General features: G+C 49.9%; 1 protein-coding gene across 3 annotated transcripts in view; it reads right to left on the minus strand.

Moving 5' to 3' along the window:
- Positions 1-3,482: 3,482 nt before the first annotated feature.
- Positions 3,483-25,713, minus strand: part of ARHGAP11A (Rho GTPase activating protein 11A) — a 146,528-nt gene continuing 124,297 nt past the window's right edge. For all 3 annotated transcript variants that reach the window (XM_078659448.1, XM_078659447.1, XM_078659446.1), the window contains one exon: positions 3,483-6,944. In XM_078659448.1, the coding sequence (XP_078515574.1) occupies positions 5,341-6,944 (1,604 nt within the window). In that variant the 3' untranslated portion in view covers positions 3,483-5,340. The remainder of the gene's footprint in view (positions 6,945-25,713) is intronic.

The following is a 25,713-nucleotide window of genomic DNA, read 5'->3' on the forward strand; positions in this document are numbered from 1 at the left end:
AGCTACGATCTTGTCCTCAATTAGGTTGGACTTCATAACACAAGGAATAATGGCGGGGGGGGGGGGAAGGGGGTGACATTGGGAGGCTTGGTGCCAATTAGCACACTATCAAAATCAGGAGGGTTGAGTGGGTAAATATTATAGAACTGAATTAAATCACCAGCTAATGGCATAGTAGATCCCATTTTAGAATTTCATGTGTGGCACACTTGCATGTCAGAACCAGTTTGGAAGGAGGATGCCTTCCATCCTTGATTGACTCCCTGCTTGCTCGCCAGACCAATTAGGGAAGGATGCTGCTACCGCTGCCTGAATCTTTGCTATATAGGGTCAGAATTCAAAAACAGCGGTTTAGGATAATATGGTCCACAAGTCTGTATGAAACAATCCTGTTGAGGGCAGCTGCCTTAAAAAACGGGGAAACAAGTTAAAGGACAAACTAAAGTCCAGATAATTGGTGTCTTGTTGGGCGAAGACGGCACTAGTTGTGGTAAGGGCCTTGCAAGTTAATTTCAAGAAGTCTGGAAACTGTGATGCCAGTCCAGTTGCAGCGATCATGAAATAATCTTCAAGAACTAAATTTAGCTTTAAAACTTCATTTTGCAGACCACTTACCTAATTTGCAGGATAAAAGAAGCATTTTATTTAACAAAAATTACAAACAGACCTGCTTTAAGCAGTATCATCTGGCTGGCCAAGGCACCAGCTCAGATGGCTGCATCATCACATCCCACTTGGAGCTTTTCATTTCCCGTAAAAATGGATCACTGGAGTCACATGAAGATTATCTTGGAGCCTACTCTGACGACACCTTGGACTTTGACCCACTATATATTTTTAGTAACTATGTCTAGAATGAACATCTTCATTCTACCCAATACATCTAATCCACCAAATGCTTAACAAAGGCTTTCAAATTGAGCTTATCTTTCTACAGAGACTTTGTACACGAAGATCAGCATGTTCAATGGGCTCCCATCTGGCACATGAATCCAACGTGGAACCCCTACATGGATCCGACCTCCAGGTTGGCCTTGCTTGACTTTCTTAAACCATCAGATTAGATATATTGATGATTAAAGCAAAGAGAAAAAGTCTCTCCAATCCCAACCCCCAACTGCAACAAGCTCTCTGCACCCTTTACTTATCCACTTGAAATGTGTGGGTCTCACCTAGACCCCTGGAGGGTACTGGCATTTAACATGGACACTTTTCTGCATATTTGGGTTCTATTAAATGGACGGAGGAGGTCAATCAATTTGGTACCTGTGTTAACTGGTTCACAAGCAGTTGCAAGGTACTTACTGTTGTCAGGACATACTCCTGCCATCTCTAAATTAAGTAGCAAGAAATGTATGGTTTTGGTCAGTAAGGCTGAGTTGGTAGGCCTGAGAGCAGTTTGTGTTTAAAGAGCAAAAGTTATTGGGAGTTGCTAAGTCTAGTTCTTCTTTCCCAAACAGGCATGAGCCTTTTTGTAGAGTATGTTCTTGGTCTGAACCTCCACATTAAAGGTAGCGTCTAACCCACTCTGGCAACTTTTGAACTAATAATCACATTAATGTGCTTGATGGCTGTATAAGCAAACGAGGCCAAGCAGCTAACCTTATAAGAGGTTTTCTCGTCTTCTGCAACTAAAGGGAAAGGCCCTTGAGGCTTGTCCTCAGAAAACCTACTAGTGTAGTTATTTCCCCCAGTCCCCAAGAAGGTAACAGACAAACATTGGACTGCCACTACGAATCCTCATCTACTTCCAACGGGCATGGCATCAAAGGGGGTCATAATAACGAAGATGGCTCCAATCAGCTGCCTGACAGGATAGATGTTAGGGGCACGTACAAAGTTGGAATGGTCAGCACCCTGGCACCATCTAAAGACAGGCAAACCTTTTTTTGAGTAAAACACACCATATGAGGAATTTGTTGGCTGACCCAGCAATTCTTTGTCACTTTTTGGTTGAAAGACCCTCCTTAGCCAATGGCACTTAAGTTAAGCATAGTGGATGAATTCTTATAGGACATCTTAAATGTTTTTTTTGGGGGGGGGGGTTTGGGGAGAGGGGTTTCTTATAGTCACCGGTGTAGCACCAAAGAATGTAAGGAACGAGTGGTTTGCTGTGGGATTTCACTGCTCCAAGAGATGCAAGTAATTGGTGTTTGGCCAAATCTCACATTTACTCTAATAAATTATGCAGTGAAAAACGAAGACTGCTCTGGGGAATGGGGCCACACATCTCCACCTTCCCAAATGTATTTTCTTCTCAGTGCACACCGAGTGTTTGACAAATAAGGCTAATGACCTACAGTGTTATCGCTCTGTCCAGCAAGACAGTTTGGCAAAGATTACCCCATCCACACTGCTCCTTCAATTACCCCTACCTTGAGTCTTCCTCTCCTAGTCCTGGTCCATTGTTTTCAACTCTACCACCTCCCTCTGTGAGCGGAGGTCATCCTAAGGCATCATTAAGTAAATGTCATAAGAAACTGGACCAAAAAAAAAAATAGGGCAAAGACATCCTAGAAAGTCAGTCGCACCGGCTGATAGCTGCCAATAAATGTTCATTGCAGAGCAGCACATTGCATGCTAATACAAGATTCCTTTTTTTTGTTGTTTTTTTTTTTATTAAATTCCGAAATTATGTGGCAAATACTTGACAGAACAGGAGCTCTTATCCACACACTCTGCAACATGAAACAAATATATTAACATTTCACTAAAGGGGAGGATCTAACAAACCCACACCACTTGACAGAGCGGCAAGCAGATAGGATGCAGTGTATTGCATTAATTAGTGAAAAAACATGCCATTCTATAAAAAAGAATCTGGTTCTGTAGAAACACAACTGAGCCCAAAGTAACCAAAAAAGGAACATCATTAATGTTACCACCTGCCGTGAAAGACTTCTGAACACTGAACACACACTGCAAATTGGGGAAGGAGGAATAGGGCATGGGTGTTGGAGGTGGGTGGAGGGTGGGGGGGTCAGAAACTGAAAAGGCTCTAGTACAATAAGAACACTTACATCACGGCTGAAGACTCTGGTAAAGAAAAACAAATCAAATGGATCAATGAAATGTAAATCTATCCTACGGCAAGGTAAACCTCCCCCTTCTCAGAAGAGAGTCCATGAAGAAACACTGCCCTCCCAATCCATAGGGCAGAGGAAATGATAACCGGGGAGTCAGACGCTCGTTAACCGCGCAGACAATTGACTCTGGTGTAGAGGCTTACCTGTAACGGGCCCGGCCCATTGGTATGGCCCAACGAGAGGGATTCTCCGTTATAGGCTTAAAGGAACAAGGACACAAAAACGTAGCGATCCACTGGGCAAAAAGTGGTGAAGGCTTAGCTGGGAGTAGTACATTTGCACATTGTCTTGATAGCTTAAAATATGGATAATCAGGAGAGACAACAAGATTTCTAGCACTAAAAGTCACATTTAGGTGTGGTATAACAGTTATCAATGAGGTGAAAAACCAAAGTATGAAAATATGCGGATACTTTATTTTTTTTTGGTTTACATGACGGATTTAATTTGAAATGCTGACCGCTCTTCAGATTGTCACAATTTATAGCCAAGTAAACTGTGATGCTACTGTGATATTCCTCATGATAAACCAATCATACACCCACATTCTAACACTTGCAAAACTCGTATGTAAAAATAATAAAATTTAACAATTAAAGCACACAGACCAAAATAACTGATCCATACATGCAAATAAAGATACCTCACTAACAAAGGGCTACATTTCTCAGCTGAATATGCCAAAGTGTTTAAACATCAGTCCATCTCAGAATAAAAGTTCGTAGCTGCCCATTAGCTTGACTGTGCAGGCAGTCAGCCCTCTTATTCAATCACCATCAACCCTTTTATTCAATCACCATCAACCCTCATAATTCAATCACCATCCAGCCTCTTATTCAATCACCACATTTCCCGCAATGCTATTGCAATCAAAGTTTTTCACCTGTAGCAAGACTGATTCTTGCTAGAAATCACTAGTGAATAAATACGTAATATTTACACAGAAAAAGAAACCATCAAATCATTAACAAGCATGCAATCTAAAAATCATAAGACGATTCAAGAGTTTAAGACATCATCCAACAGCCATGTACAAACTGTAAACATCTGCCCTGTGAGAGTAATTCTTTTCGTTTTACATTCGGTTTCAGTTTCAATGGTCCCATTGCAAATAAATTTAGAAAAAATATATATATAAAAACGCAGTTCCCACTTTAAGACAAATATTGCAAAACAAAAAAAAAAAACTACTTCATGAACAAAAGGAGCCACACTGATGTACATAACAGATTGACCCTTGTGAAAAGCTGAAAATTCCTTTCACATACGCAGCATGACATCAACCAAGAACAACATTTATTGTTCAGAACAAAAAAGTGTTGGCACACACGCGCACTACTGCCTCAATTAGCATCTCCATGTAACCGCACAATTGATTACTTCAAATAGGAAGCAATACCCGCTGAGGTACAAATCAACCACACAGTCTCGCAGCAGCGAGTGACGGTCAATCATGGTGGTCGAAAGCCAAGTGATTGCATAATCTTGCCAGGTTCACAAGAGTCTAGTAGCTCAGCCTGACAGGTATTCAGCTTTTCATTTGGCACAACAATTAGTAACCCACAAAGGGATGGGCAGCTCATGAATCCAGATGACCATCCAACCTCAAAGCAGTTCGCATGACATGCCAAGAACTGGGGAGTATCGCGAAATCTTATTTCACCAGAAATCAAACTGCACACACGCCAGTCAAACGTATAATATAATCTTGCACCTGGTAACCATTTCACAAAGGATTGAAACAAGTAGTTCACGCTACAAATCCATCCTTTGTGATAAATAACGTGCATTACTACCTTGCTCAACAGGTACTTAAATGTTTTATACAGTATATATAGACATCAGAAGCCTTCTTACAACATTTGAAGTAGGTAGTCACCTAAAGTATGAAACCCAAGTTACCTTGCCCACTATGCACAAATGTGGGTGAATTAAATGCAAGGGGAGGTAGAGGTACAGTAACCGCGTCATTAGGTTCGACAAGAACACCAACCCACAGATTCATGAGCGGGGTTCACAATCAATAAATTAAATATTCAAGTCTAGTTGCTCATTTAGGTTGACACTTGATTTAGAATAGCAAGTTATTTCTACTTTTGTACCGTTTATTTTTTGGAATATTCGGATTTAAAAAAAATAAAATATTTAAAAGTAAAACAGTTTTTGCAGAGTGATCCTATTTTATATGTACATACTGCACAGTAAAAAGATTGGAGGGCCTAAAAAAGAAACCAGTTCGCAAATGTGCAGTTGCTCACAACTCCAGAGGCCTTGAAGTAGGAAGCAATTGGGCCTTGATGATTGGATTCTTTGGGGAGCCTTTGTACCGGCCCTTCTCCTTCCCAGAAAGTTTACGAGCCAGACCAGTATCTGGAGCTGGTGCAGCAGCTTTGCATGCCCTTGGTTTCTTGTCCAATGTATCTCTTCCAGCTGCTTTTGCAGTATCCTGATTTGTTAAATCTTCCAACACAGACTTGGATTGGGTGACAAGCCCGACCTTAGGCTTGCAAACGCGATGAGTTCTCAACAAAGTATCGGCTCCTGGCTTGGAGGTCGCTTTGGAATCAGATGTCGGAGAGATGGCACTTGTACTTCTTTGCACAAGACAAGCAGGTGCTGGCCGTACTCTTGCAGCTACAGGGCATGGCTTGGATGGAGCAGAATTCATTGCTAATTCAGCCACACGGGAAAAGAAATTATGGTCACAACTGGACGATTTATGCAAAGTTGCACCAAGGGTGCTAGATTTTACCAATATGCTTGAAGACTCCTGTTTTTTAATCTCAGAAAGTGAGTTAATTCGGCGAACAGACTGACGGACAGGTGTGCGCTGGAACTGGAGCGGGGATTTCACCTTTTTAGATTGGTTATCATCCAACGAGAGCTTGTTGAACCGTTGTATGTGATCTGAAACCCTCACACTTTTAGATACTACTAAAGACTTGGAAACCGCTTCACTGGAAGCCACTGTTACCTGGCATAGTTTGGCAAGGTGTGTATCCTCTGACTCGTGTACACTAGGTGGAGAGTTCAGGGGTATTGCAACCACAGCAACATCAGATACCATAACATTTTTGTCCAATGTACACCATGACGAACGTACACCATTATTCGCATCATCATGAACGTCAGGCTGCAGGAAAGCAGTTGCTTCGATTATTCTTTCACTCGCTTGATCTTCTGATGACGGACCCTGGCAAGGAGTCGTCACTGGTGATGGTTCATTGCTACTCTTTAACGAAGGACTCTTTAGCGTCTCTTCTGCGACACATTTTTCCATTTCAGGATCTGACTTTACAGAAACACCATTTTCCTTCACAACACTCGAGTTGTTTTCCTGACCTGGATTGTCAGGACGGGAGGTGTTATGGTCAACATGTCCAGTTACACCTGTAATGTGCAGGATGGTTTGCAATACAGTGGTACCCGCTCCAACGCCAGCCTCAGCAAGAGTCTCAGTTGCCCTTTCTTCCTTGTCCAATGAAGATCGAGAATTCATGATGAGGCCATGAAGATCACTCCCAGATTCTGAAAAGGCCTTCTTGATCATTACCAATGTTTTTTCTGCAATGTGCTTCTCCTCCCCACCGAGCGGGGACTCCATCAGCATTTGGTCAGATTTACAACTTACAGGTCCAAGTCTAGACTCACATGGGAAAGCAGGAGGCTTTCCTATAACCAACAAGGGCTCCGAATAAAAATTAGCAGGGTTGAGAATTCCCATACCAGGAGTCCCTTCGTTATCACTGAGAGGGGGTTTAGACTGACCAGGTCCAGTCCACGACATCCGGTAATTCGTGCTATCTGAACATTTTGGAGTCAGTAGGTTTTCTTCTGATTTGCAGATCATTTTTGCACCTTAAAGACAGTAAAAACTAGATTAGTCATTTGGTACCATCATCATTTTAGACATTTCAACACAGCTTGGGTCCTGATATTTATATACAAAAATTAATTGGCAAAATAGAGCTAAAGAGGCCCTAATGAAAACAAGGTGTCAATAGTGGCTTCATCACACAACTTGGAGACATGAAATTCACAACTTAAGGCCCTACCCAACCATACAGTGAAGCCATGCCATAATACCGAAGAATCTTTGGAACAACTTCTTTGGAACAACTTTTTATTTTAACAGTGTAGGATGCTGGCTCTATATCGTGTACTAAAACAAAGTACACTGTGTAGAGTCCAGGGCTACCCGGATTGCTACAGAGGCAAAAGTAGATAATACTAACGCTCTATTTGTGGTAGTATGGGCCTTATCAGAGGATAGTGCTAAGCATTTCTTGTACCCCGAGGCAATAAACAGTAAACCTGAGACCAATTTACAAATTTATATAACTTTTCAAACCAAGAACTTCTCTCTACAATTAGTACTTTTAAAGATATGAATTTTCTAGTTCGCAAAATAAATCATTTTTGTGTGCAATTATGCCTCATTGTAGTCAATGGAAGAAAATCGAAAAATGCATATAAAAATCAAACAGTTGGATTTCAAGGTTCACCTTCAGGATTTAAGTAATCCAATGCTCCACCAGCGGATTGTCGGGAGCGTCCTGGATTTGGCCAGCAGCAGGGTTCTGAGGTCGTTGGTAACTGGTTCACTACGAAGAGGGGGGCCACTTTCAAACACACTGCACAAAGGGACTTAAAGGTAAGCACAAGGGGTCCCACTCGAGGGAGCATGTTGCAAGGGCCTCAGTATCACAGGAGTACAGCTGGATCGTAATTACCAAAGCCGGTCGGGCACAGCGCAGATAGGTCACCAGAGGGCAGATGTATGACATTACAACGCATGCTTTTACATCGCATGCTTTTACAACGCGGTTTTTACAACGCGGTTTTTACAACGCATACCATTACAACGCATAGTGCTTTTAGGCGCTGGATAGTGAATAGTTTAATTAACTATTCCAACTCCAGTCCCCGTGGATAGTAGAGAAGGTGTTGGATAGTACATTAAACATTAACTATCCTAAAGCGACCCCCAGCGCAATGCGTTGTAATGGTTTGCGTTGTAAAAGTTGCGTTGTAAAGGCACTGCGTGGTAAAAGTTGCGTGTAAAGGTTGTTTACCCCCGAGGGCGCATGTCAAGATATCCTTGAGGTCAGGTGCAAAGTGGATCTCGGGGGTCTCCACAGGTGCTTGCTTCCTGGGCAGCTGGACACATTTGATCCTCCAGAGCGGGTGTACCACTTAGTTTTGGTGCTGTGTCTGAGTCACCAGGGAGCAGCAATTCAGTAAAACCGGATTCTGCGGTTCGTTGCCAGCAGCTGCAGGGAAGGGGAGGGGTAACCCCACTCCAAGGGAATTCTTTGGAGATTTGTTGAAAGCTGGAGGGGCTCCAGGGTTCATGGAGGCTTCCTAGTTGCAGTACAAGACAACACACCACAATTGTAGAGTCCTTAAGGCAAGAGGCAGGGTTGGCGCCAAAATTCTGCCGCAGGGTTCCAGTTCTTGGGTCAGCAGTCCGTATCGACTTTGTGTCAGTAAAATCTAAGTTCAGGGATGCCACCTAAATACTAGGAGTGTTAAAGGGGGTGACAGGTAGTAGCCAATGGGCCACCTAGTACAGCCTCAAAGTAACCACCTCCTGTGGGAAAGCCCCGCCTCCCCAGGTAGAAGGGAACGGTGTTGGGGATGGGCGGCAGGACTAACCCGGGGCCCCTGAGAGAGAGCAGCCTCCCCGGCACGTAGCAGCACGTCAGAGCGAGGCCTGTCCCCCGGGGAGCTAGCAGACCGAGAGAGAAGCCGAGCCCACGAGTTAGAGCTAGCTAAGCTAAAATTTGAAGGGGAGTTAAAATTAGCAGAAAGGAAGTTAGCTATAGAAGAATTGAGGTTGCAAGGGGAGTTGGAAGAAAAAAAGTTGCAGCTCGAGCATGAGGGCAGGAAACTCCAGTTAGAGCACGAACTGAGCTCGAGCTAAAGGCTAGGAGTGAGGAAACCGGGCCCCCGGGGAACAGAGGAGCCCCTCCCCCTGTAGAAGCCAAGGTACACATATCCAAAGACATAGTCAAGGAATATTATGGTAATGCTGACATTCAACAGTGGTTTAAAGCCTATGAGGTACCGATGAACTCCCACTGGGTCCTGAAAAGGATTGGGGGGCCGGGCTGTGGGGGCGATTCCTGAGCGAGGGGAGGGATACCTTGCTAGAACTACCCTCCACGGTACTGAATTCCTACAGCCACATGAAGGAGGCCCTGTTAGCTAGGTATGGGCTCACCCCAGAGATGTACAGGCAGCGATTCAGGGATTGCAAAAAGCTCCCTGGTACCACCTGGGTAGAATATGTCAACTTTTACATTAGAGCCTTGGAAGGTTGGATCAAGGGCAGCAAGGTCACCCCTTTCGAAGAGTTATTTGATCTGATAGCCTGGGAGCACCTCCTGGACAGCAAGCTTACTAACCCCAGAAGGCTTGCTGTGGAGGCAGACCGCTGGGTGAGTTTCCGGGTACCCAGGGGCCCCGTGGGTGACTATGCCAAAAATCAGAAGGGTCCCCGACAGCAAGGGGGGAGGTAAGGTAAGCCGCAGGAGTTCCCGCCAGGGCCCCAACGTAGCCCCCAAGGGAACCAGCAGCCCGGATCACAGTCTCCCCCCGTAACGAGTCCTGGGGCGCCCCCAGGCAGACCAGGGCTAAGGAACACCATATCTTGTTACAAATGCAAAAAAAACCAGGCCACTATGCCAGTGAAGGAGTAGTTTCTGTCCTGTAACTCCAGTTCTGTAGTAGGGGTATCTCTGTTATAGTCATAATCTAGTGAATAGTCCCGCCCATGTGCGTGGACCCCGGAGCAATCAAAAATAATCTCTTACAGTGTCGAAAAATGCAGAAATGCACAGACACTTAATAGAGAATTTAAAGACAGATAATGCAGCCTAGAAGGCTACACTGTCCAGTACTTCAACTAGAAATTCCACCATAAAAATCCACAAAACAGCAAAGCCTGTACAGATTTCCCTTGCTTTCACAGCAAAATCCCTCAGGAATGATAGAGAGAAGAGCCTGGACAGACAAGCCCCATAGGCTGCCATTATGTGGCTCAGAATAGGATACTGTGCCTTTAAGAGAACTTTCCAGAACTTCACAGTATCCCAGAATGCCTTGCAGGTCCCAGTTACTTTCAGTTCTTTTTGAAGGCGTAACACGCCAGACCTGTAGCATTCCTTACACGAAAAACTCTCTCCACCGGGGAGGAGGGCGGGCGCTTACGACTATAACAGAGATACCCCTACTATAGAACTGGAGTTACAGGACAGAAACTACTCCTTCTGTAGTAGGGGATCTCTGTGTATAGTCATAATCTAGTGAATAGAATGGCAAGCCCATCCCCACACCAAGCGGCGGTGGAGAAAGAAGAAATAACGCCACTATTGTGCGAACAAATTCCGCAGCGAAGCCTGCCCAACCTGAGCGTCTGCCCTGGCATCAGCGTCCAGGCAGTAATGCTTAGCAAAGGTATGGACCGACTTCCAAGTGGCCGCCTTGCAGATCTCTGCAATGGGAACATTACGAAGCATAGCGGTCGTGGCAGCTTTGCCCCTGGTGGAACGAGCCTTAGGTTTGCCCCCTAAGGTCTTATTAGCTTTGTAGTAACACAATTGTATGCAGGACACAATCCACCTCGAGATGGACTGTTTAGAGGTAGCAAGACCTGTCCCGACCGATCCATAATTGATGAACAATTGGTCTGACCTACGAATATCTTTGGTTTTATCCAGATAAAATTTCAGCACCCTCCTAACGTCCAGGGAATGCAAAGACCTTTCCGCTGGAGATGAAGGATTCTGAAAGAACGTAGGCAAAGTTATAGTCTGGTTGATATGAAAATCAGAAACAACCTTGGGAAGAAACTTAGGGTGAGTACGCATAACAACCTTAGCAGCATGAAATACAGTATAAGGTTCTTGGCAACACAATGCCTGAATTTCACTCACCCTGCGGGCCGATGTAATGGCCACAAGGAACGCCGCCTTCCAGGACAGGTGCTGCAATGAAGCCTTATGAATCGGTTCAAAAGGTTCCTTCATCAATCTGGACAGCACCACATTCAAGTCCCAAGAAGGCGAAGGAAGCCTGACAGGAGGGAACACTTTCTTCAAGCCTTCCAAAAAATCATTGATCACAGGGATCTGGAAAAAGGAAGTCTGTGAAGGGCATTTCCTGTAGGCAGTCAAAGCAGCCAGATGAACCTTAATGGAATGGACATTAAGGCCAGACTGCGCCAGATGTAGCAGATATGGAAGGATGACATCCTCCTTGCATGTCGTAGGATCATAGTTCTTAGACTTGCACCAGATACAAAACCTCTTCCACTTGTAAGCATAAGAAGTCCTAGAGGAAGGTCGCTTAGCCTCCTTCAGTATGTCCATACAATCCTCTGGGAGATTCAGATGGCCATATTGCACTATCTCAGGAGCCATGCCGCCAAACTCAAAGACGAGAGGTTGGGGTGCACCATCCGCCCCCCCCCCCGAACTTCGTGAGAAGGTCCGGCCTGCACAGCAGCTTCATGTGAGGAAGGAGGGACCGGTGAAGCAGGTCCGTGAACCACCACTGTCTGGGCCATTCCGGGGCAATCAGAATCATCCTCGCCCTGGATTGGGACAGCTTGATGAGAACCGTAGGAATCAGGGGAATGGGTGGAAAAGCGTACAGAAAGCTGTTCGACCAGTTGATCCATAACGCGTTCCCCAGCGTCCCCGGCTGGTAGTACCTGGAGGCGAAGCCTCGGTATTTGCTGTTTTCGGCGGTGGCGAACAGATCTACGTCTGGAGTTCCCCATCTTGCGAAGACTTCTCCTAGTACTTAGTCGTTTATGACCCATTCGTGGTTTTCCTGAATCAGTCTGCTCAGTTCGTCTGCCTGAACATTCTGCACACCTGGCAGTGCCAGATCTCCTGCGAGAGAGTGCGGGATCTCGAGCCCCCCTGCTTGTTGAGGTAATACATCGTGGTCGTATTGTCCGTCTGTACAAGCAGAGAGTTGGTCTGAAAGGACGGATGAAAAGCCTTCAGTGCCAAGTGAACAGCTCTGAGTTCCAGGAAATTGATGTGGTACGTGGACTCCGTCGGGGACCACGTCCCTTGAATCTGTAGGTCTCCGGAGTGCGCTCCCCAGCCCTGGAGAGAAGCATCCGTCACGATAGTCTGTGTGGGAATGTCCTTGTGGAAGGGAACCCCTCTGAGGAGATTCTCCGCTGAACACCACCACTTCAGAGACTGAAGAGCATGTAGAGACAGTCGTATTTTGTCGTCCCAAGACCCTCTCCTCTGGTCCCACTGATCCTCCAAGCACTCCTGCAGCGGTCTCATGTGCAGCCGCGCATGTGGCGTCAGGAAGATGCAAGAGGCCATCGAACCCAGCAGCGAAGACACCGTCCTCACTGTCGTAGATGGAGTGGACATGAGAGCCTGAGCCTTCCGAAGGAGTGATAAACGTCGCTCTTCCGAAGGAGACACGCTTGCTGACAGCGTATTGATGGAGGCTCCCAAGTACTGGATGCACTGGACCGGAGTCGGGACAGACTTGGACATGTTGATGTGCAACCCCAGCTTGTTCAAGAGAACGCACGTCTTCTGGAAGTGTGCTTGAGCTTCCGAGAAGGAGGCCTTGATCAACCAATCGTCCAGGTACGGGTAGACAAACACCTTGTTCTTCCTCAGGTGTGCCGCTACCACTGCCATGCACTTCGAGAATGTCCTGGGCGCAGACTTCAGCCCAAATGGAAGCACCGTGTACTGATAGTGATTGGTGCCGACTTGAAATCGCAGAAACTTCCTGTGTTTGCATGCAATGGGCACATGGAAGTATGCATCCTGTAGGTCTATGGCACACATCCAATCTCCCCGTTGCAACTGAGGGTAGATCTGATGCAACGACAGCATGCAAAACTTTTCTCTGCGAATCCACTGGTTTGCCTGATGCAAGTCCAGAATGGGCCTGAACTCGTTCTCGTCTAACCCCGTGACGGTTTCTTCGTCGTTGTCTTCGACGTCGAGTGATCGGCGTCGACGGGTCCGGCGTCGGCGCTCGCCGTCGAGGCGACACCGCGGATCGCCGTCGAGGGGCAGAACATCGTCGTCGAGACCGCCGTCGAAGCGGAAGAGATCGCCGGCGAGACAGAAGCGTTCGCCGTAGGGGAAGAGGTCGCCGTCGAGGAAGAGGTCGCCGTCGAGGCGGAAGAGGTCGCCGTCGAAGCGGTCGAGGTCGACGTCGAGACATACGAAGTCCAACCAGCCCTGAAGATGATGCCCGTGGCCCTACCGGCGAGCAGATTGCAGAGCTGGGGGACCTCCCTGGATTGGCCCAGTGGTGACAAGAGGGTGGACCTTCCCAGGAAGAGTTCCGCCAGGAACAGACCACCTGCCCCACCCTCCTAGGCGTGCGGCAGCAGGCCGCCGCACAGGCGGATGGCGACCAGTCCGAGTCCCACTGGATCTACTGGGAGAATGGTCTCCTTACAGCGAACCGAAGTCAGCTGAGCTAGGGTAGGTCTGGGTGCTGGTGGTATCCCTATGCTTCAGAGACTTCCTACTGGGCCTGGCTCATGACGTGCCTCTAGCTGGACACTTGGGACAAGATAAAACCTACCACCGGCTGGTCACCCATTTCTATTGGCTCAGGATGCGCCAAAACGTAGCGACCCACTGCCAGTCCTGCCAGGCCAGTGGGAAGAGTGGGGTAAGGCGCAAGGCCCCCCCTCCAGCCCTTTCCGGTGGTCCGTACCCCCTTTGAGCGGGTGGGAATCGATATTGTGGGACCTCTGGACCCCCGGACCGCCATGGGCCACAGATTCATCCTGGTGGACCATGCCACCAGGTACCCCAAGGCCACCCCCCTCCGAACAGTGACGGCCCCCGTGGTGGGGCGGGCCCTCATGGGAATTCAATAATAAATTAATTAAATAAATAAATAAATAAATAAATTAATTCTCCCGGGTGGGATTCTCCCGGGAGGTGGTGATCGACAGGGGGACCAACTTCATTTCCAAATACATGAAGTCCCTGTGGAAGGATTGTGGGGTGACTTACAAATCACCACCCCGTACCACCCCCAAGGCAATAGTCTGGTTGAGAGGTTCAACCGGACCCTCAAGGAAATGATCATGGGCCTCGAGGAGCCCCTGAGGCTTACTTACGTGAGACATCCTCCTACCCTGCCTCTTGTTCGCGTACCGGGAAGTCCCCCATAAGTCCCTGGGGTTCAGCCCTTTTGAACTACTCTATGGTCACCCCGTCCGAGGACCGCTCAGCCTAGTCAAAGAGTGCTGGGAGTAAGCCCCCCAAAACCCTCCCCAGGATGTATTCCGATACATCCTGGCCCTAAGGAATTAGACTCGGAAATTCAGGGAACTCGCGGAGGCCAACCTTGAGGCTAGCAAGGAAGCAATGAAACGCTGGTATGACCAGAATGCCACTCTGGTAGAGTTTCAGCCTGGTCAGCAGGTGTGGGCGATGGCCCCGGTGAAACCTTGCGCCCTCCAGGACAAATGGACCGGTCCCTTCAAGGTAGTGGAGCGCAAGAGCCAGGTCACCTACCTGGTAGATGTCCAGTCCCCAAGGTACCCTTTAAGGGTCCTCCACGTGAACCGCCTCAAACCCCACTTCGAGCGGTCTGAGGTGAGCATGCTCCTAGCCACCGATGATGGAGCGGAAGAGGTGACCAAGCTCCTACCCGATCTCCTGTGTGCTAAGGACAAGGATGGCTCCATGGAGGGAGTGATTCTCTCCCCCTCCCTGACCCCTGAACAGCACAAAGACTGTCGCCAGCTATTGAGACAGTTCTCGGACCCATTTTCCCTGGTCCGCAGTGTCACCGATTGCTGTCTCCACGATGTAGACACTGGGGACAGCACCCCTGTGCAGCACAAAGCCTACCGTGTCCCAGACAGAGTCCTGTCCTGCATTAAGGAGGAAGTCTCCAAAATGCTTGCCCTGGGGGTAGTGGAGTCCTCTGACAGTCCGTGTGCCAGCCCAGTAGTCCTGGTCCCAAAAAGCGACCGCCCCAGGTACCACTCCAGAACTAAGGTTCTGCGTGGATTACTGTTGACTCAATGAAGTCACGCAAACGAAACAAAAGGGGGTGGTCACGCGAACGGATGCACACCCCATTCCCCGGGCAGACAAACTCATTGACCGTCTGTGGGCGGCATATTACCTCAGCACTTTCGACCTGACCTCAGGATACTGGCAGATTGCCCTCCCCGAAGGAGCAAAATAGATACGCCTTCTCCACCCCCGATGGGCACTACCAATTCCGGGTGATGCCCTTCGGGATGAAGAACGCCCCGGCCACCTTCCAGAGATTGGTCAACCTGGTACTGGCAGGGCTGGAAGAATTCAGCGTCTCGTACCTGGATGACATTGCAGTGTTCAGCACCGACTGGGGAGAACACTTGCGACACCTCTGGGAGGTGTTGTTGGCCCTGCGCCGGGCCAGGCTCACCATCAAGACCAGTAAGTGCCAGATTGGGCAAGGGTCAGTGGTCTACCTCGGGCACCAGGTAGGGAGCGGCCAGGTGGCGCCCCTCCAACCCAAGATAGACGCCATCCTGGCTTGGGAACCCCCCACGACCCAGTCCGTAGTGAGGGCCTTCCCCGGCCTCACCGGTTACTACCGGAGATTCATCAAGGGGTATGGCAGCATGGTGGGGCCCCTGACATAATTGACCTCTAAGAAACAGACTAAGAAGGTGCACTGGACCTCCACCTGTCAGAAGGCTTTTGATGCCTTGAAGACAGCCATGTGCACCGCCCCAGTACTCCCGGCCCCTGACTACTCCCAGTAGTTTGTTGTCCAGACCGACGCCTCCGAGCATGGCATAGGGGCAGTTCAATCCCAGCTAAATGAGGAGGGCCAAGACCAGCCAGTCGCCTTCATTAGTAGGAGATTACTACCAAGGGAGCAAAGGTGGAGCACCATTTATTTATTTATTTATTTTTGAGATTTGTAAAGCGCGAACGAATGCCCATGGGCGTCCTGGCGCTGAAAACTCGACTCATGACTCTTCTGATGTAATTCCTGAGGGGTTTACTGGGTAAACAGCCAGGTCTTTAAACCTTTGCGAAAGGAGTAAAGAGAGTGGCTTAATCTAATTGAAAGCGGAAGTGAATTCCAGAGTCTGGCTGCCGTGACTGAGAGGCGCTGTCACCCCAGGAAACAGTCTTAGTGCGGGGAACAATTAATTGGTGCAAGGTCACAGATCTCAATTGCCTTGACGGAAGATATGGTATAAACTGGTTTCTAAGAAACTGCGGGCCTAAATTATGCAATGCTTTGAAAACCAGGCAGAGTGTTTTGAATTTTATTCGATTTTTAATTGGTAACCAGTGATAATTCCGGATGGTTTGGGCAATAGGCTTGAATTTGGGAGTTTTGGATAGTAATCTTGCCGCAGCGTTTTGTACTGATTGCATTTTGTTGACGACCCAGACTGGAGCATTGGCAAAAAGGCCATTGCAGTAGTCGAGTGATGAAAGTACGAGTGTGCTGACCAGAGTTTTGCCTCCACTCTCAGGTAAAAACAGCATGATTTTTTTTAATGAGTTTTAGCTTATGAAAAGCTGTTGCCGCTGTCTGATTAGCATGCGCGGAAAAGTTGAGATGTTCATCAAACACAACTCCCAAATTCCTAACCTTCGAGACAGGATTGGGTAGGGTTCCAAACGATGAACGCCACTAAACGGATGACCAGCGTGGGGAGTGTTTCCCAAAGATGACCACCTCGGTCTTCTCTGAGTTAAGTTTAAGGCAGCTGGAGGACACCCAGTCTCCAATTGCTTGCATACCATCCTGGAAGCGCTTCGCCACCTCTTCTCCGTCGTTGTAAATGGCGAGGACTAGTTGGGTGTCATCCGCATAGGAGGTAAGGCCCATCCCATATTGTTTGATGACTCTAGCTAGGTCCATCGAGAGGAAGGCCTTTATGGTGGTTTGGGCCCTGAAGAAACGGAGGCCCTACCTGTTCGGAACTCACTTCCGGGTCCAAACCGACCACCGGCCCCTCAGGTGGTTAATGCAGATGACGGGAGAGAATCCCAAGCTGTTGCGGTGGTCCATTTCCCTCCAGGGGATGGACTTCACCGTCGAACACCGCCCGGGTACTGACCACGCCAATGCGGATGGTCTATCCAGGTTTTTCCACCTCAGTGAGGAGAACTCCCAAGGGGATGGAGTAGTTTCTGTCCTGTAACTCTAGTTCTGTAGTAGGGGTATCTCTGTTATAGTCATAATCTAGTGAATAGTCCCGCCCATGTGCGAGGACCCCGGCAATCAAAAATAATCTCTTAAATTGTCAGAAAATTGCAGAACTGCAAAGACACTTAAGAGAGAATTTAAAGACAAATAATGCAGCCTATATCCACAGGCTACACTGTCCAGTACTTCAACTAGAAATTCCACCAAAAATCCACAAACAGCAAAGCCTGTCCAGATTTCCCTTGCTTTAACCCGTTGCATGCTGATGACGGAACCGCTCCGTCATCAGCTGCGGGTGCGCTGTGCTGATGACGGAGCGGTTCCGTCATGGCCCGACCGGCACGCCTGCGCGGCGCGAATTCCGCGCCTGCGCTGAGCGTTCTATTGAGCGGGGCGGGCCATGACGGAACCGCTCCGTCACAAGCACAGCGCAACCGACGCTGGTGACTGAGCAGTTCAGTCACCAGCATGCACCCGCCGTATTTCCGCCCCGCACCCTTAGCACTGCGGCGGAATAGCCGCCGCAGTGAAGGGGTTAACAGTAAAAAAAAAACTCTGGAATGATAGAGAGGAAGGCATGGACAGACAAGCCCCATAGGCTGCCATTATGTGGCTTAAATAGGATACTGTGCCTTTAAGAGAACTTTCCAGAACTTCTCCCAGTATCCCAGAATGCACAGCAGGTCCCTCTTACTTTCAGTTCTTTTTGAAGGCGTAACACCCCAGACCTGTAGCATTCCTTTCATAACCATCTCTCTCCACCGGGGAGGCGGGAGGGCGCTTATGACTATAACAGAGATACCCCTACTATAGAACTGGAGTTACAGGACAGAAACTACTCCTTCTGTAGTAGGGGATCTCTGTGTATAGTCATAATCTAGTGAATAGAATGGAAAGCCCATCCCCACACCAAAGCGGCGGTGGAGAAAAGAGAAATAACACCACTACTGTGCGAACAGATTTCGCAGCGAAGCCTGCCCAACCCGAGCCTCTGCCCTGGCATCAGTGTCCAGGCAGTAATGCTTAGCAAAGGTATGGACCGACTTCCAAGTGGCCGCCTTGCGGATTTCTGCAATTGGAACATTACGGAGCAGAGCGGTCGTGGAAGCTTTGCCCCTGGTGGAATGAGCCTTAGGTTTACATCCTAAGGTCTTATTAGCTTTTTGGTAACACAATTGTATGCAGGACACAATCCACCTAGAGATAGACTGCTTAGAGGTCGCAAGACCCGTCCTGACCGATCCATAATTGATCAACAATTGGTCTGACCTACGAATATCCTTGGTTTTATCCAGATAAAATTTCAACACCCTACTAACATCCAGGGAATGCAACGACCTTTCCGCTGGAGATGTAGGATTCTGAAAAAACATAGGCAAAGTTATGGTCTGGTTGACATGAAAATCAGAAATAACCTTGGGAAGAAATTTAGGGTGAGTACGCATAACAACCTTAGCAGCATGAAATACAGTATAAGGTTCTTGGCAACACAACGCCTGAATTTCACTCACCCTGCGAGCCGGTGTAATGGCCACGAGGAACGCCGCCTTCCAGGACAGGTGCTGCAACGAAGCCTTATGAATAGGTTCAAAAGGCTCCTTCATCAATCTGGACAGCACCACATTCAATTCCCATGAAGGCGAAGGAAGCCTGACAGGAGGGAACACTTTCTTCAAGCCTTCCAGAAAATCTTTAATCACAGGGATCTGGAAAAAGGAAAGAGGGCATTTCCTGTAGGCAGTCAATGCAGCGAGATGAACCTTAATGGAATGGACATTGAGGCCAGACTGCGCCAACTGTAGAAGACATCTTCCTTACATGTCGTCGGATCATAGTTCTTGGACTTGCACCAGATACAAAATCTCTTCCACTTGTATGCATAAGAAGTCCTAGTGGAAGGTCTCTTAGACTCCTCAGTATGTCGTATATCTGCAGGGAGATTCAAATGGCCATATTGCACTCTCTCAGGAGCCATGCCGCCAAACTCAAACACGAGAGGTTGGGGTGCAACATCTGCCCCCCGATGTTCGTGAGAAGGTCCGGCCTGCACGGCAGCCGCATGTGATGAAGGAGAGACCGGTGAAGCAGGTCCGTGAACCACCACTGTCTGGGCCATTCCGGGGCAATTAGTATCATCCGCGCCCTGGACTGGGACAGATTGATGAGAACCGTCGGAATAAGGGGAATGGGTGGAAAAGCGTACATAAAGCTGTTCGACCAGTTGATCCGTAACGCATTCCCCAGCGTCCCCGGCTGGTAGTACCTGGAGGCGAAGTCTCGGCATTTGCTGTTTTCGGCAGTGGCGAACAGATCTACGTCTGGAGTCCCCATCTTGCGAAGACTTCTCCTAGTACTTCGTCGTTTATGACCCATTCGTGGTTATCCTGAATCAGTCTGCTCAGTGCGTCTGCCTGAACATTCTGCACACCAGGTAGATGGGTAGCTGTTATCGTTAGTCCTCTGGCCAGAAGCCAGTGCCAGATCGCCTGTGATTCCTGCGACATTGTGTGCGATCGAGCCTCCCTGCTTGTTGAGGTAATACATCGTGGTCGTATTGTCTGTCTGTACAAGTAGGAAGTTGGTCTGGAAGGACGGAAGAAAGTCCTTCAGCGCCAAGTGAACAGCTCTGAGTTCCAGGAAATTGATGTGGTACGTGGACTCCGTCTGTGACCACGTCCCCTGAATCTGTAAGTCTCCGGAGTGCGCCCCCCCCCAACCGTGGAGAGACGCATCCGTCACAATAGTCTGAGTGGGAATCTCCTTGTGGAATGGAACCCCTCTCAGGAGATTCTCCACCGAACACCACCACTTCAGAGACTGAAGAGCCTGCAGAGACAGTCGTATCCTGTCGTCCCAAGATCCTTTCCTCTGATCCCACTGGTCCTCCAAGCACTCTTGCAACGGTCTCATGTGCAGTCGTGCATGAGGCGTTCGGAAGATACATGAGGCCATCGATCCCAGTAGAGAAGACACCGTCCTCACTGTTGTAGATGGAGTGGTCATAAGAGCCTGAGCCTTCCGAAGCAGTGATAATCGTCGCTCCTCCGAAGGAGACACGCTTGCTGACAGCGTATTGATGGAGGCTCCCAAGTACTGTATGCACTGGACTGGAGTCGGGACCGACTTGGACATGTTGATGTGCAACCCCAGCTTGTTCAGTAGAACGCACGTCTTCTGGAAGTGAGCTTGCGCTTCCAAGAAGGAGGAGGCCTTGATCAACCAATCGTCCAGGTACGGGTAGACAAACACCTTGTTCTTTCTCAGGTGCGCTGCTACCACCTCCATGCACTTTGAGAATGTTCTCTGCGCAGACTTCAGTCCGAATGGCAGTACTGTGTATTGATAATGATTGGCGCCGACTTGGAATCGCAGGAACTTCCTGTGTTTGCGTGCAATGGGCACATGGAAGTATGCATCCTGGAGGTCTATGGCACACAGCCAGTGTCCCCGTTGCAGCTGAGGATAAATCTGATGCAACGACAGCATGCGAAACTTTTCTCTGCGAATCCACTTGTTTGCTGGTCGCAAATCCAGAATGGGCCTGAACTCGTTCTTGTCCTTTTTTCGAACCAGAAAGAACCGGGAGTACAGACCTCTTCCTCTTTGAGACCAAGGTACGTCTTCTATCGCCCTTTTCCTTAACAGGATATCTGCCTCCGCCTGGAGCTCGTGCAGCTGAAACTGCGAGCTGACCGGCGGGATTGATGGAGGCGGGCTGGTGAACCGAAGACTGTATCCATTGCAAACAATATTCAGCATCCACTTGTCCTGAGTAATTTTTCCCCACTCTGCCAGAAAAGATTGAATGCTTCCCCTCACCGGAGTGGGTAACAGTTGCAGGGGAAGTAAGCGCTCAGGGCCTAGACCCGGCCTGGCCTTTAGTCGCTGTTACAGACTGGTGGCCGCCTCTACCTCTCTGGCGCTTCTGCAACGGTCTTCTGAACTGCTGCTGTTGTCTTGAAGACTGGCCACGCCCCCTGCCTTGGCCACCGAACCGCCGTTGGAACGGGCGGTACGACTTCTTGGTCTCCTTGGGTTTTTCCAAACCCACCGCCGTGAGTGTTTCGGCCTCCGCCTTCATGCGGGCCATTTCATCATCCGCGTGTTTTCCGAATAGGGTTTCGCCAGAGAATGGTAGATTGGCAACCCTTTGTTGTGCGTCCGGTTTTAGTGACGTGTGGCGGAGCCAGGCGTGTCTTTGCTGGTTAATCCCATGGCAGAAACCACGCGCCGCCAGCAGGGAAGTGTCGGCTGCAGCACTGATGACCTGATTTGCCACCAACATCCCCTCATTCAACACCTCTTGGAAGTCTTCTCGCTTGTCACGCGGCAGATGTTCCACAAACTGTTGTAGGGATTCCCAGAGGGCTCGGTCATACCGTCCCAACAAGGCCGTGGCACTAGCGGCCTTCATGGAAGTCGCTGACGTCCCACAAACGTTTCTCCCAGACGAATCCAGCCACCTAGATTCCTTATCTGGCGGAACTGTGGAGGATGGAGTGGTGTCATGCTGTTTACGAGCTACCGTCACAATCACCGAATCTGGAGGGGGCTCCACCCTTAGAAAGGCCGGATCCGAGTCCGGGGCCCGGTATTTTTTCTGCAGTCTCGAGGGTACAGCCGGGGTGAGAAAAAGGTCCATGGCCGGTTCTTCCAGGCCCGGTACCAGTGGTAGTAACGGCCGAGACAAATGTTTCTGGTGCAGCGTCTCGAAGATCACCGATGTCTTGGGCGTGGGCACCGTCAAAGCAATGCCCAACTTCGCTGCACCTCGTAAAAGTATGTCCTGGAAAGACACCAGATCATCAATTGGTGAAACCCTCGTTTCTGGCGAATCCGATAAGGTCGGAGAACAGTCCCTGGTCCCTGAAGACCTTGTCCGGGAACGAGACCTGTGCCTCCTGTGGCGCCGTCTCGACCGTGTGGATGACCTGTTGCGCGATCGTTCCCTCCTCCTGGAACGGGAGCGCGATCTCCCAGTACGTGGGCGCACCACCGGTTTCCGTGGAGGCGTCTTCCGTGGCCTATCCTGGGGTTTAGGTTTTGGAGTCCCCTTAGGCGGTGTAGTAAGCGGAGGCAGTGACACCGATCTCGGTGGTGGGACAGGAGGTACCTCCGGCCGAGGAGTGGGCCCATGAGGTGGGACCGGTGGCGGAGGTGGTTGCCCCGCAGGAGGAAGTGGAGGTAGCGGCGGATTGGTGGGAGGAGCCTCCTTAGGTAGAGGAGAAGGAGTGTTAGGACGAGGTGGTGTATAGACCACCGAGTACACCGAGCCCGGTGACTTCTTCGGGAGAGGAGACTGCGACCCAGACCCTCCAGTATGTGAGCGACGCCTCCGGCGTCCTTCACCAGATCCAGCGTGACTTTTTGCGCCAGAATCCCTTCTGCGCCGCTTAGGGGAGGGGGAAATCCTCGGGCCGCCGATCTCTTTCTGCTCAACGTCGAGCGCCGTTTTCAGGCGTCGAACGTCGACCCCTCGACTCTGGCGTCGAACGCAGTCTCCTCGACGTCGAGTGCTTCCTCGATGTCGACCGTCGCCACCTCGACTACGAACGGTCAGTCCTCGACGACGAGCGTCTACTTTTCCTCCACGTCGACCATTTTCTCGACGGCGACGTCGCTTCGACGGCGAGAGCCGGTTGCCTGTCGGTCCTTCTTCGACGTCGATGGCTCGACGCCGACGTTGACGAAGATGCCGTCGGCGGTGACTTAGACGGCGGCCTACCCAGGCCTCTCGACGTCGACCGTCTACGCTGTCTCGACCTGGAGCCCCGGGGAGAAGGGGAACACACCGTCGTCATCCCTCTCGACGTCGCCGATGCGATAGACGTCGACGGAGACCAGGATCTTTTGCTGGGCTTCCTGCCTCTGGGGAGCCCCCCAGAGGCATCAGCAGGGGCAGAGGGAGCCTTCCCAGCCTGCCCAGACCCACCTGCAGTCGCCTCTCTTCCAGGCCTTGAAGCCTAATCTTCAGCCTTTCCCTCAGGGTCCTTGTAGAAAAGCTCTGGCAGATGTCACAATCTTCAGGGACATGTGCTTCAGGGAGGCAGAGTATGCAGACGTCGTGTGGATCAGTCTTGGCCTTCTTCCTTCCACATGCTGGGCACTTGTCGAAGAGAGCAGGCATTTTAGAGCCCTAAAACGCCTGAACAAATACACAGAAGTGAAGGGAAACACCAAGTACACAATTGAAAACACTTTTAAAGCTAAAAGTGCACAAAAATCCAATAAACCCTTGAAAAAGGGAGAGCTCAATGCACCAGGGTCCTGTAAACAGGAGCCGGAAAAAAGAACTGAAAGTAAGAGGGACCTGCTGTTCATTCTGGGATACTGGGAAAAGTTCTGTTAAAGGCACAGTATCCTATTTAAGCCACATAATGGCAGCCTAAGGGGCTTGTCTGTCCATGCCTTCCTCTCTATCATTCCAGAGGGTTTTTTTGCTGTTAAAGCAAGGGAAATCTGGACAGGATTTGCTGTTTGTGGATTTTTGGTGGAATTTCTAGTTGAAGTACTGGACAGTGTAGCCTGTGGATATAGGCTGCATTATTGGTCTTTAAATTCTCTCTTGAGTGTCTTTGCAGTTCTGCAATTTTCTGACAATTTAAGAGATTATTTTTGATTGCCGGGGTCCTCGCACATGGGCGGGACTATTCACTAGATTATGACTATACACAGAGATCCCCTACTACAGAAGAGTAGTTCTCCATGCCTTTCAGCTGGGGGGGGGGGGAGGGGAGGGGGCGTGTGCTAGACCTGGCCTCCTTGGTGTGGGCCTTCTTACATCCAGGGCCCCACCCGTCACCACCCTGTCAGTAGAATGGGGCAGAGGAGTTTAGATCGCACCTCCTGCGCCTGGAATGGCCCCGCTCTCTGCCGGGCGGCTGAAAAGCCCCACCTCAAGACTTCAAAGGATTCGAGTGCCAGAAGGCCGGAAGCGCCGACAATGAGCCCAAGGCCCCAAGAAGCCGCCTGGGAGGGCTCAAACTTGAAAGGAAAAATAGAGATATAACTGGAACCGCCTCGGGAGAGGAGTTTGTTGAATCCTGGGAGAAGAGGGCCCTGCTGACGTGGTCGCGGCCTATCCTGCTGGAAGAAGAACGTCGCAACCTGACCAAAACTCGCTGAGCCCTGCTGACTAGATCGCGGCTCTCCTGACCCTAAGGGACGCTTCGCTTTCCCCATTCTTGAGCCTGCTGACGTGGTCGCGGCTCTCTTACCCTGTGCGGACGCTTTGCTCACCCCGACTCGAGCCCTGCTGACTTAGTCGTGGCTCGAGCCTTGCACCGCTCCTGGATAATACGCCCCGTACTTGGGAGCGCTCGAAGACCAGCCGCGCCCAAGAGTACGCCACGCACCTGGAGGGTACGCACCGTGCTTGGGAGCGCTCGAGGACCAGCCGCGCTGAAGAGTACGCCTCGCACCTGGAGGGTACACACCGGGCTTGGGAGCGCTCGAGGACCAGCCGCGCTCAAAGGTACGCACCGCACCTGGGGCAGTATGCACCGTACTTGTGGGACGAGGGCGAGCCCGCCGCACTAGAAGTACGAGCCGCACCGTGCGTCCGCCGTCCCTGTGGTGCACCCCGAACTAACGGTGCTCAAAAGTGTAAGCCGTGCCCAGAACTCGTTGTGAGTAAGACCAAAGGGGACAAACTGTGCGCGGAGGTACGAGCTGTCTGCGAACCCACCACGCCGGAACCCCTGTGTATCCCGCGACTCGAGGATTGTGAGTCGTACGCCTGATACACCCACATCGCAGCCCTTCGGTAACCCGCGGCTCGTGGATTGAGAGCCGTACGCCGAATACGCTGCAGCCAAGACCCATGCCAAGAGTGCTAACCCCCCACGGCTCCCCAGAGCCCGCCTGGACTAGAGACTATTCCCTCCGGGGAGGCTGTGAGTATCTCGAACATTCCCCCGAAGTCCCCGGATCGGCCCCCCCTGTTTTATAGCTACCCCCCACCTTAGCGTAGCCTTGGTCCCGAACAGGATTGTGTATCGTAATATTGACCTGGCGAGAATTGCTTTATAAAGAACGTGTTCTGCAACTGATAAACTAGTATGGTGTCAATTTGTAATGTGGCAGAGTCTCAAGGTACACGACCATAATGCTTAATCCTCCCGCGGGGAGGGCCTGACTCCAGTGCTCGGTAACACTCCTGGAGGAGGTGGGTCCCGGGGTGGCCAAAAGTAACTACCTCTGTCCCCCTCGCGACCTTCCCCCTCTAACAATTGATGATGCACTTCAACTACTTGATCGTAACGAAGCATGTCTCCTCATCCTATTAGATCTCTCCTCAGCGTTCGACACGGTCAAACACGAACACTTGATAGATCTGTTGAAACACAGAATGGGTCTTTCAGGACCCGTACTAGACTGGTTCACCTCCTTTCTGCAAAACCAGACTCAAAAATTCAAGATTAAC

The sequence above is a fragment of the Lissotriton helveticus genome, chromosome 9 (genome assembly GCF_964261635.1).
Source record: "Lissotriton helveticus chromosome 9, aLisHel1.1, whole genome shotgun sequence".
Taxonomy (NCBI): domain Eukaryota; kingdom Metazoa; phylum Chordata; class Amphibia; order Caudata; family Salamandridae; genus Lissotriton; species Lissotriton helveticus.